General features: G+C 39.0%; 1 protein-coding gene across 1 annotated transcript in view; it reads left to right on the forward strand.

The window, feature by feature from the left end:
* The first annotated feature begins 1,875 nt into the window (after nt 1–1,875).
* LOC124973324 (zinc finger protein 260-like) overlaps nt 1,876–13,408 on the forward strand; it is a 154,201-nt gene continuing 142,668 nt past the window's right edge. Inside the window, 1 exon segment of the mRNA XM_047537307.1 lies at nt 1,876–2,149. Within this exon segment, the coding sequence (XP_047393263.1) occupies nt 1,876–2,149 (274 nt within the window).

Genomic DNA, 13,408 nt, shown 5'->3' on the forward strand with positions numbered 1-13,408 from the left:
GCTCAATTGTTGACTATGAATATAGATTTTGGGGATCATTCATACACGCGTACCTAGACATTATATTCGCTATCTCCTGACACTTCCCTAGATCCTAATATTTTCTTAATTTAACTTTTGCCCGTTTTTTTTTTTTTAATAATTCCAAACAGCAGAAAGCTGTGCATAATGGACAAGCCAGATCAGGATATGGATCTTGCACGTTCTCTCAGGAAAGGTTGAGGCAGTGGAAGTTGTTCCTTCTGTGTTATACCTGTTTCCATCAGTGAGAGTGTGCTTCTGTAATTTAGCCAGATGCTGTTGGGGGTATAAACAGAAAAATGCGAGTAGAGATGCCTCATGCGGTCTGGGGCCCCAGAAACGAAATTTGGTGTCAAAAATAAAACATTCCTCATCCAATTTCAATCTTCTGCTCATTATGATTTCAGTTATTCTTCTCAAGATTCATTACAGAGAGATAAGTGGCAGAAAGTCATATCCTTTTTCCTTCATTCATTCAGGTGCATTCAATTCCACTGAGAAAAACGACCAATTGCTTAACAGTTTTCCTGTGACATGAGAACCATTTATGGGAGATTTCCTCTAATCAAAGGGGAGGGAGAAGACATTGGCAGCTTGGTTGTGAGGGTCATGGTGTTTCTAGGCTCCAGTAGGAGAAGGCACTGGTTGCACTCCCCAGAGAGTTTGTGATGACTTGGGCAATATGACGTTGAAGAGTGGATCACGTGACATGGCCTGCACCAAAGATTCCACATGAGATCACAGAGGAGTGGCCTGAGAACACAGTGGAGTCAGGGTTCCCATGACAACCAGAGACCACTCTGCTCCTAACCCCTTCAAGCCAACATTCAAGAAAAGCACTGACTCAGCTGAGAGTGTAAGATGAAAGAAGGGAGCAGCTGCCAAGATCCTGTGTTTTAAAAGAAGTAATACTATCCTTGTTGCCTGGTCATCGAGAAACCAGGCTGTAAGCTGTATGCAAACCTGTGGGCGATAAATCCCTCCATGTCCAGGAAAGTCAAGGGTTGCCACTGAAGCCTGACAGTTCGCACTTCCTCCCAGACCCGCTAGGTGGCGCCGTGCTCCCTGGAACCCAACATTCATACTGAGAGCCCGCTCACCTGCCTCCTGCTGCAGGCTATAAGCCCCCACAAGTTCCAGTGGAACAAGCTAGGACCCAGGGGTGCCTGAGAGGACATAGCACAACAAGTTTCACACTGAAACCAGTGAATTTGCCCTCTGATCAAACTCCTCCAGGACTGGGAAAACCCAGGTCTTCTTCAGAGGCAGGAAACTAGCCTAGAGGCCTATCAGCCACAAGGAGTGATGGGTGGTGAGTGCTCAGCTAAGTAGATCATGAAGAGCAGCGCCATGGTTTATGTGATCATTGAATTGGGACACATTCCAACTGGCGGGTTTCCCCTCCTAACAACAAAGTCTGCAAAGGAGAGAGCTGTTACATGGGATGTCCCTGTTCCATGTGAAGGTGTGTGACTCCTGTGGTGGCTCATGAAGAGAGGAGGGAATCCTTCACTCAGCATGTTGGACCAAGGACAGGATGAACCTAACAAGCAAGGAGAGTTGTTGTGTGCTCACTCCAACTGCCAGGCCCCTCCTTCTTGGCTGCTGCAATAAGACTAGGCTGTACCCAGATACTTACCTGCTGGGATTTCTCCAGGGGCATATCAAATCAAATCTCCTCAAGATGCAGAAAAGTTTTGCCAATCTTTATTCACGCAATGGTTCTTTTTCTTTACCAGACAAATGCCCCTCTGTCCCAAGGGCCTGTGTGATATTGTCAGGAGTCTTCTATCCAGCCCCTGGAAGGTGCAGACTACAAAGGAACAAATGAAATAACAGTCTGGTGACAGCGTGATGAGAACAGTTTCAGAGGTAATAACACCAGGTTTGAACAAAGACCATGCTGAACGTGGAATGGGGCAAAGCTTCCAAGCTGAATATTCAAAAGGAGATAGTAAGGACGTTTGGAGAGAAGAAAAGCTCGAGGTTGTTCATGCTAGAAAACTTCTTTGGACAAGAGACTCTATGAAACTCGCCATTGTTTATGTTCAACCTATAAACTCCACGACATATATTCAGACTCATCATAGACTACAAATGCTGGAAGTATTTATGGCCCTTTCATTCTGTATGCAACCATGAACACCAGCCCTAATTTCCCTTGAAAGTACATCAAAGCCCTTGCAAATTCCTGTCTCTTATCTGTAGCTCTCAAGGGACAGCCGCATATATGTATGCTGATTCTTATTTGTTCTGCACAATAACCATGAGCAAAGGCTTTCCTAAAATCACAGCACCCACCCCACGATCTGCAATTTAAACCAGTTGATCCTGGGATATGGAACTCTAATCCCTGCTCTCAGAATGAAGAGTGCACCACAATTTCAGAAATTTAATCCCCAAAAGGTCTATGAATATTAAAGTTTGATGACCCTACAAGGGCAAAACCTGAATATTAAAACTGAAATGGTTCCTTAATAGCCAACATTATAATTCAATTACTGAGAAGCAAAAGCGTTCCTCAAGCATTTGGAAATTGTCAAAACTGTTTTCTTTCTGGACTTGATTCTATCCTCTGCCAACGTGCCATATGCCTAATGTCTCTGATTTTCTTCTTCCATTGTGAGTTCTTGCAAAGAGTTGTTCTTGTGTCATTCCTTACCCTCCAAAGCAAAATGCATTCCAAGATCCCTTGTGAATATGAGAGCAACTCACAACCCTTGTTGTTGTTATGTTTCACTCAATTCTACACTGCATCTCTTCAAGGGTCAATCCATTTAACAAGGGTCTAAAGAAGGACCCCATTCATCTTGAAACTGCAGCTCCTAAGATAATGGTTGAGTGGGTTGTGAAGCCCCCCATGACCCTCCTGAATGCTCTCCATAGAGGCTAACATCGATTCAGCCCCAAATCCTAACTTTATTCATCAAGAAGTCACATGCAATCCACCAGAAAGCCGACTGTCAGAGAAAATTTAAAAACAACAGGGCCAGCGTTTTGTGGTCACTTCATGGTTTTCCAGTTGACATTGAGATTCACGTGGAAAGTGCTCAGGTGTGGAAGTCTCCTCCATTGGCAGAGAGAATGGGGGTGTTCCCAAGATACCTGGAGAGTTCCAGGTAGAACAACGGTTTCATTTTGAATTTCCTGCCATGGAAACCTTGTGAACAATGCCCAGTGGAAGAAGATTGTGAAGAATGATTCACATAAGCATCCTCATGAGAGACCCGTGATCTCTGTCCTAAGGAGAGTAGAGTGAGGTCATGGAAGTAATACTCTGAAGAAATGCAGGTGATTGGGCGTGATGGCTCTCTTGGAGCAGATTTTCAAACTGAAATGTGTCACTGGAAATGGGTTGCATGTGAAACGGGTGCTGTTTTCCAGTGTTGATTCGATTTGTGAGGAGTGGAGGAGAGAAAAGAAAGAGGTGAGAGGATTCTGAATTGGTTTCTTTTTTTGGTTTGGATTTTCTGCAATCTACCAGTGCTGGGGACTCAAACCTGTGTATCCAATTTGAGAGGCAGGCACTCTAGGTATTGGACTATATCGCCATCACAGGACAGGTCCCTGAGTTACAATATTTGATCACCTACAGTCCTACTTTGAGCAAATGTATGCATGCAAGCAATCATGACCAAACCAAAGAATGCCTGAGAAGTTCTTAAATCTCTTGTTCACAATAATCCTGTAAGGATCTTTTTTGCATGCCAATATTCTAGACTAGCAGTGTGTCCTGAGGGAAAGATTTTTTCCTTTTTCAATTAAGGAGGAAAATGGATGTAGCTCATGCCTGAGCAGAAAATTTTTATTAGGGATCCAAGGATGCCAGGAGCAGGGACAGAGGCAGGACTATTTGGGATTGAGAATGTGCTCAACTGGTGACTATGAATGTAGATTTTGGGGATCATTCACACACTCATACCTAGCCATTATATTCACAATCTCCTGACACTTTCCTCGATCCTAATATTTTCTTAATTTAACATTTGTCTTTTGTTTTTTTTTTTGAAAAATTCCAAACAGCAGAGAGGTGTGCATAATGGTCAAGCCAGTTCAGGAGATGGATCTTGCTCATGCTCTCAGGAAAGGGAGAGGCAGATGAAGTCATTCCTCCAGTGTTATGCCTGTTTCCATCGGTGAGAGTGTGCTTCAGTAATTTAGGCAGATGCTGTTGGGGATATAAAAAGTGAAAGGAGAGTGGTGATGCCTCATGTGGTCTGGGGTCCCAGAAGTGAAACGTGGTGTCAGAAAGAAAACATTCCTCATCCAATTTCAATCTCCTGCTCGTTATGATCAGTTATTCATCTCAAGATTCATTACAGAGAGGTAAGTGCCAGAAACTCATATCCTTGTTTCTTCATTCATTCAGGTGCATTCAATTCCACTCAGAAAAACACATCAATTGCTTACCAGTTCTTCTGTGACATGAGAACCATTCATGGTAGATCTTCTCTATTCTAAGGGGAGGGTGCAAGCATTGGGCAGCTAGGTTGTGAAGGGCATGGGGCTTCTATGCTCCATTAGGAGTAGACACTTGGTTCCACTCCCCAGATTTTTTGTGAAGCCTTGGGCAATGTGAACTTTGATGAGTGGCACACGTGACATACCCTGCACTGCAGATTCCACCTGAGGTCACTGAGGAGCTGCCTGCAAACACAGTGGTGTCACAGTTCCCATGACAACCAGAGACCATTGTGCTCCTACGGGCTTCAAGTCAACATTCAGGGAAAGCACTGGCTCAGCTGTGAGGGTAAGAGGGTAGATGAAGGGAGTGGCTGCCAAGGTCCTGCATTTTTAAAGAAATAACACTATTCTTGTTGCCTGGTCATTGAGAAACCAGGCTGTAAGTGGTATGCATCCCCGTAGGCGATCAATCCCTCCATGTCCTGGCAAGTCATGGGTTCCCACTGAAGCCTGACAGCTGGCCCTTCCACCTGGCCCACTAGGTGGTGCCATGCTCTGTGGTCTGCACCATTCATGCTGAGAGCCTGCTCACCTGGCTCCTACTGGAGGCTAAATTCCCCCACAAGATCCAGTGGAACAAGCTGGGGCCCAGGGGTTCCTCAGAGGACATAGCTCAACAAGCTTAGCACTGGCACCAGTGGATTTGCGCTCTGACCACACTCCTCCAGGACTGGGAAAACCTGGGTCTTCTTCAGAGGCAGAAAAGTAGCCTAGAGGCCCAGCAGACACACAGAGGGATGGGTGTGAGTGTTTAACTCATTAGAGCATGAAGAGCAGAAACATGGTTTAAGTGATCATTGAATTGGGACACATTATATTCCATCTGTCGGGTTTCCTTCCTATACTGCAAATTTTTGAAAGGAGACATCTGTTACGTGGGATGTACATGTTCCATGTGAAGGTGTTTGGCTCCTGCAGTGGCTGACGAAGAGAGGAGGGAATCATTCACTCAGCATGTTGGACGGAGGACAGGACGAACCTAACAAGCAAGGAGAGTTTTTGTGTGCTCACTCCAACTGCCAGGCCCCTCCTTCTTGGCTGCTGCAATAAGACTAGGCTGTACCCAGATACTTACCTGCTGGGATTTCTCCAGGGGCACATCAAATCTCCTCAAGATGCAGAAAATTCTGGCCAATCTGTATTCACACAATGGATTGTCTTCTTGACCAGACAAATGCCCCTCTGTTGCAAGGGCCTGTGGGCTATTGCCTGGAGTCCTATAACCGGCCCCGGGAGGGAGCAGACTACAAGCCAGTGAATGAAATAACCATTTGGTGATGGCGTGATGAGCACAGTTTCACATGGCATAACACCAGGTTTGAACAAAGACCATGCTGAATGTGGAATGGGGCAAATCTTCCAATCTGAATATTCAAAATGAGACAGTAAGGACGTTTGGGGGGCAGGAAAAGCTGGAGGTTTTTCATGCTGGAAAACAACTTTGGAGAAGAGATGCTATAGAACTCGCCATTTTTCATGGTCAACCAACAAATTCCACGACAGATATTCATACTCATCATAGACTACAAATGCTGGAAGTGTGTGCCAACCTGGTTGAACCCTCCTGAATATTCTAAATGTATGGGGAGCAAAATGTGAAATCCAGAACCCTGTCTCACATCTTAAATCTTTATGTATATGTTAATAAAATCCTAAAATTCCAGCTCCCTGCTTGTATTTTCAGTGACAACTTTACCAATCCTCAATATTATCAATTATATTCCCCTATTACATTTCAAATGAGCACATTTAAAAAAATTTTTTAACCAAGAACTGGATAGAACTTTCTATAGGATTTGTTTTCTGGCTGGGTGCAATAAAAATGTGCAAAATCCCAGAGACTCAGGTGGCTAAGCCATGAAGATTGTAATTAAAATCAACATCAGAAATTTAGGTGGAGCATAGGCAACTTAGAAAGAACTGTCTCAAATATTTGAAACATAGACTGTGTATGTATCTCATATTTAACATGCTCCTGTGTTAATTAACCAGTACCAAAGAATAAGACAAAAGCAAAGACTTTTGTTGTTATTATTATTTATGAGAATTTCATGTGATAGAAAAGTGGAGAAAAATCACTTGGCCTTTGTAAAAATATGTACTTGTATTCTCCTTTTGTCTCTCCAAGTCCAGACACCTTGTCAAAATGTCTTTGTGTTGAGAGTTCCCCTGATCAAAATTATGTGAGAAATGTCTCCTTCCCTCTCTGATATTTTCCTGGTACTGTGTTTCAGAAATATCTGATATGAGGATCCCACAGCTGTCACATCTAATGTCTCTTAAGAGTGTAGTGAATATCAGTACTTGGGTCTTATCTTGTTAGAGAGTAGACTTAATTTAGGTAGTATAGTTTTTAAGAAATAGCTGAGTGCCCTAAAGCTGGAAGAAATCTGCTAGGGTACCCCTCTTCCAAAATGCACTTCAGTTGTTTCCTGACCTTTGCTACTGTGAATACTGCTACAGTGAAAATGAGAATGCAATCATTTATTTAACTTACTGATTTCAAAAACTTTGGAAATGCACTCAGAATTACTATTATTCTGTTAATTTATAAAGAACTTTCAACTTTCAAAGCTTTTTAAAAATTGGTTTTACTAACTTCATTTCTACCAGTTTAAAGTGTTTATTTCTTCCATATTCATATAATTTGCATACTTGTTATTCTTCCACTTTTTGATAGTAGACATTCTAACAACTGCACTCAGGTCACAGAAACTCTTATAGTTGAATGGTGCATTAAATTCATAATGCAAGTTTGTTAGAATTGAGGTCATCTTATACTCATTGAATGAAGGTGATGTGATTCTATTTTAGAAATAAACAAGGATCTATACTTTTATACCTTTTTCTTCACTCCTGGTGGGGATTTTAGTTCATGGAAATGCCTGCACACCAGTATGGAGCCTGTTCTTTGTGATATACTGAGATAAGCACATGTGCATTTGTCATTGCTCCCAAAGTCTGGAGGTTTAGAATGTAGTCCATTGAATGGAAAAATATAAATTTCAGACAAATTCCTTACAGAAAGAATTGCTTAGTCCTTGAGTTATTAATGAGGTGAGCCACGGAAGAGGGCTCATGGAGTACTTCACTTCCACTTGGGTTGCCAAGTGGAACTCTTTGGTGTTGGATAGAAAGAAACTCAACTGTTAGCAACATCCTTTTGCAGATTATGCTGACAAATGTATTTTAGGGAAAATTGGGACCCTTCAGTTTTAACTCCTCTTCTTCCCTTGTCTCATGAAATAAAACTACATTTTTCTAGAAAACCACTCCTTTACTCTGTTCTTTATACTCATGTATATCTAGTCTCTTTCTCTGTGTGCACCAGTTAAATTAAAATTCAAACTACAGAAAATTTAAAATTAAATGTGCTATATTTATGATCCAAACTATCTTCCTCTACTCAGGGTGACAGTGAATTTAAGTATCCCATCCCAGTTATAAGGATCTTTGCTCAAGGAATGCTAATGTCCTAGTATAACCCAACCTTTCCTACTCATCTGATGGTAGATTATTTTGTTTTACATACCTCTAATTAATTTATAACTTTAAGACAGATTCAAAACAGGAATAAATATTGATTTGGTGTATCTGTGAGTGGATCAAGAGTCAGGAGGTTTGTATTTTGCTATATTTTTATAATCATTCCTCTTAATATCTGCTTTCTGGTGGGTGGTGCTGGAATATAATTCTGTCATTGCACACATTCTGCACACAATCCCAACCAGTGGTCTGAGCCTTTAGTTCTAATATCTACCTTTATGCTGGACTGTATCATTCATTTACATTAAATACTTTTCTTGATATGATTGTATTTATATAGACCTTTTTATTGCATTTAACAATAAAAACAATATTTAGATACATATGGATTTATTAATTTTCTCTAGTGTAATTTCTTGGTCTTTATATTACCACAATATTATAATTTTAAAACATATATTAGTATCAGGTAGTGATACCTGGTACTTTGTTTTTATATTTCAGAGAATTCTTGACTAATTATATATATGTAAAAACTTTTTGGAGAATTTTGGATGTTTTTGCATTGTTTTCTTCTTTTACTTCATTGAGGTATTATAGTTGACTTGGAGACAATGGTATTTCTTATGATAGTTTTACAATCTATGTATAAGTTGAGCAATTTGTTATTTGATATATTTCTGTGTATTTTTATTTTCTCAAATTCTTCACATTTTTACATATTCTTACATATGAAATACAACATTCATATGACAACTTTATAAAATATACATGGTGCTTTTTAGTATTTGTCAAGCTGAATATAACAAAAAATGTGTCAAGATTCTAGAACCATTATTTTTAATAATTTATTATTTATTTCTTCCTAAATATACATCCCCTTTAACCATGCCCCTGGGTTTCAACTCAGGAGGAATAGGGTTATGTCTTCATATGTCCAGGTGTTGTAATTCCAGTCTCTGTTTCAGGTGGTGGTGTATCATGTATTTTTAATTAGAAAAAAAATTGTGCCCATGGATAATAGCAGTTTAAACTCTATCTTCCCTTTATGAGAATGTCTTTTTCTACATGTTCATCAATACTATTTAACTTTGTGCATATGATGTGATTTTATTTTACATTACCTAATTTCTGAAGATGTTTAGTTTTTCATGATTAGGGAACACTTATATATGGCCTATTTAAAGTGACTGTTCAAGTCTCTTGTCTACTTTTCTTTTTGCAGTCTGTATTTTTCTTCTTATAAGTGTTTGGATTACATAGGAGGCAATTAGGTCATTTGACCTTGCACCATTTCATGAAATCATTCAATGAATGGAATTTTTATTTTAAAATTATATAATTTATAAGTTTAAAAATATTATTTTGTGTAATTTTGAAAAGAAATAACTTGTTTGTTGTTCTTTTCCATTTTGTGATATTGGAGATTGAAACTGGTGTACTATTACTGAGCTATATCCTCAGTTCTTTTTCAAATTTTATTTTCAGACACACTTTGCTAAGTTTCTTGGGTTGGGCATAGACTTGTGATCCTCATGCCTTAACCACTAGAGTACTGGATATTTCAGTTGTGCACCACCATATGCATCCTGTCTCACTTTCTTATGTCAACTTTTGAATGCTTTATATTTTCTTTTATATTTCACTTTTCATAATTCTTATATTTATATTTAATATATGAAAATGGGTTATGTGGTATAAGTAAAGGATACAATTGCATTTTTACCATCATACAAATATCCCCATATCCTAGCCTCTTTCTTTGGAAAGAATGCCATTTTTCCTCTTTTCTACACTACAATCTCTATGATTTAAAACTGTCTAAATAGCAAAGGACTTATTAAGATGTTTGTCTTGAGTTCCCCCATGTGTTAATTTTATCATGAGGTCTACACTGATTGCTTTAACTTTATAATATTAGTCTATTGTGGCCTTATGGTGTTGTGGTCAGTGCTAGACTTCATGTACATCAGTGGAATGACTATAACAAAGAGCCTCACCATGTAGTATTCTGTCCCAACTTGATTGTTGTTATTACACTCAGGTATTTGGAAAATAGCAAAATCATCTTAGAATAAATTTCCCAGAACATATTCACTTCAAGTGAGACATCATTATATACAAGCATATATATGCAATTGCATAGTATATAATTGATATAATTTTTACTTATTGAATTGTTGAATTTACCAGGGTCTATCTGAGTTACTAAGTGATTCACTAAGTTACTGTGGCTATCTTTGAACTCTTGATCCTCCTGCCTAATCCTCCTGAGTTGTTTGGAATACATGCTTGTTCCACTACATCTGGCTCATTTGCTTTTTAAAAAAAATCTTCATTGACTTTGGTGATTCTGTTATGTTTATTTTCAATATCTTCTAATTTAGCTCTTTTGCTTAGGATTTTCTTTTCTCCACTCTTATTTTTATAAAATTTATTTCTTTCAAACTATTGAGATGAATGATTTGCTAAGAAATTCCTAATCATTTTATGGATTACAAATTTATTTCTCTATATTTTATTTTTAATATCAGCTTCAGATACATCCCACTTTTTTATGGTCTTATGGAGGTTTAATTAGCACATATTAGCCTGCACATATCTTAAGTGTATCTTTTATCTTGTGACATACGTACATATCCATGAAACCAGCACCACAATCAACCAAATTGTCATGTCTATTTTTAAAATATGTTCCCAGAGGTTACATTCCATTTATGTGTGATCTACAAAATGTATAAATGCATTCTACTGGCATGTACAAGTAATTAGAAAGATGAAAGTAAATTAAAAATAAAATGTTCCCAAATGTCCTTTTAAATCCTTTCTTTTGCTCTTCCTCACAGCCATTCATGCAATAAAATTGATTTTATGAAGCACAGCAAGAACAGAAAAGCATTGAAATTATAGAGTTCCTTGAATTACCATAAAGGAAACATACCATGTACCATTGCTTACACCAAGAAATAGAACATTAATGATGCTCTGAGAATACATTTGTGCCCTCTTCCTCTTAGTACCCCTTCATAATGTCTGATGGTAAGTACTCTTTTCCTTTTCTATATAAATACTATTTATCCCTTTTTAAAAACAAAGGAAGCAAAAAATAAAAGAGAAGCATTACTCCCTCTGAACTTCTTAATGCAAAATTGGAGGAGAAAGTGAAGCTGTGGGTTTGTTTCTGACCCTGACCTCAACCCAGCCTCCTGCTCTCTGATAGGAGAAGTTGTGAGGTAAATATAAAGATGAAGAAGGAAGAGGTGGGCTGAAGCAGGATGCAAGGCTTGGGGCTGCTAAGAGAGGATACCAGAGTATAAGTGGTATGGGGGAGCAAAAGAACAAGTAAGGGGAGAAGTACAACTCGTGACCAGAGGAAAGCTCAAATGGAGCAGGTCAGATGGTGTAACAATGGGAGATTAGTGGGGAGTGTCAGCATCTAGAAAGGTGGAAATGAGAAGACTGGAGTATAAAGAATGGCGTCTCTTGTGCAGTTCTCCAAGTTACAAGCAGGTAAATTGTTTGCACCCTAGCTTTTTCCCACTCTCACTTTCCAAGGGGCATTTCGTCCCAAACCCATTGGAAGGGTTCTCCCACTGTCACCACATTTTCTGATTTCTGGCAATTGGAATTCACTTTATCTTCTTTCTCCTGTTCTTCCTCATGTTCTCCATATTGTTTATTCCCCTCTTCATACTCAGCAGATACTTTTTCCTCCTCAGTTCCCTTCTTAGCCTCCTCTACCGCTTATTTATTTTTCTCTTTCCAATTTGCTTTATCCTTTTGGTCCTTGTTTCTAATTATGCAACTGCCCTATGTTTTTCTCTGAGATGGTGCTGGGGCTCTGTATGTACTTATGTGAAAACTGGGTCCCATCATCCAGGTTGAAGGGTCCTAACCTGCACAGTGTGGTGGTAGCTAGAGGAAACTATCTCAGTGGTAGAGGCAGCAGTGGTGGGTTCCAGTTAGAGCATTCTCATATAATCATTGTTTCCTCTTATTTTCTGTTAGGGGAATAATTAATGTTTCATAGTATGTGCCTCAGTAGATAGCACCCTGCCATTTTCCAAAGTTACTTTAATTTTTACCTTACCACAGCAGGCCTGACAATTCCAATCACTTAACTCCTCTGTGACCATTAGTTTTTCTGCATTGTGTGATTGTCTTTTTTTTTTTTTTTCCATCCTGGTGAGTATACAATAGTCTTTTAGCTTGAATTTAATGTCCTTAAATACTATAGCTTTATACATATATTCATGTTTTTTTGTAATTTTAATGTTTCCTCCTTTGTGAAATCTTTTGAAATTTCTCATCTGTGCTGTACTCTGTTGAGATGTATTTTCCCCAAAGAAATGGTTGAGAGTGGGTTTCTCAACCTCTTGTGGTAGATCACAAGTGGCAATCACACCCTAAAGGAAGGAGAAAGCTTCTTTCACTGTATGATGAAGCTGAAAACTTCAAGGACTGTACCTTGTGTCTCATCTCTATTATATAGTCTTATGACCTTTTGTGTCAGGCAGCTGTAGGGCAGGGAGTATCATGAGTCTCTTTTAACTTCTCACAGGTAGTTTGGAATACTGGCGTACAAATCAAATGTTTTATCTCTATCTTTTTTATACCTAATACAGGAGTTTACATATTAGTCCAAAATTAGGGACCAGTATCTGACTGTTTTAGTCAGATTTTTTTATGACTGTGACCAAAATTATGTACAAGAGCCATTTTAGAGAAGGAAGAGATTATTATGGGGTTAACAGTTTCAGAAGTCTCAGTTCAGAGATGGTTGGCTCCATTCCTCAGTGACTGGGATGAGGCAGAACATCATGGCAGGAAAGTATGGCATATAGAAACATCTGTGAAGATGGTGCCAGGATTCACAGAGTGCTCTACTCAACAAGGATATAAGATATTCCTCCAAGGCCTACCCCTAGGGACTTTCTCCTCATGCTGTACACTTCATACCTGGAGTTACCATTTCATCCATAACTGAGGCTTAATGCACTGAATAGGCAAGACTCTCATAGCCTAATCATTTAATCTCTAAACCTTCTTGCATTGTCTTATGCATGAGCATTTGGGGGACAACTAATATCTACATCATAACACTGACATTTACAGGAACCCATGTACCTGTCTCTAGTTTCTGACTTCTATAAAGCTTAAGATAGCCTTCTTTAAATCTGACATAAAAATTCAGGTCCATTAGATAATCTGGAATTCCAGACAGGTGACATGTTTATAAAACTCAGCCATCTTAGTGGACACCTCATATGAGGTGAGGTATTTTACTGCAGCAATATAGTATTTGAAAATCTGAGTTCATAGCTGGGGTTGGCTATAAGCAGATAATCCTCATATTGAGAAAGGATTTCTTAATCCACTCATACACTCAGCTAACAATTTTGATAGAATTCTATTCAAAAAATTACAAAAATATTAA

This window comes from Sciurus carolinensis (assembly GCF_902686445.1).
Source record: "Sciurus carolinensis chromosome 14 unlocalized genomic scaffold, mSciCar1.2 scaffold_124_arrow_ctg1, whole genome shotgun sequence".
NCBI lineage: Eukaryota > Metazoa > Chordata > Mammalia > Rodentia > Sciuridae > Sciurus > Sciurus carolinensis.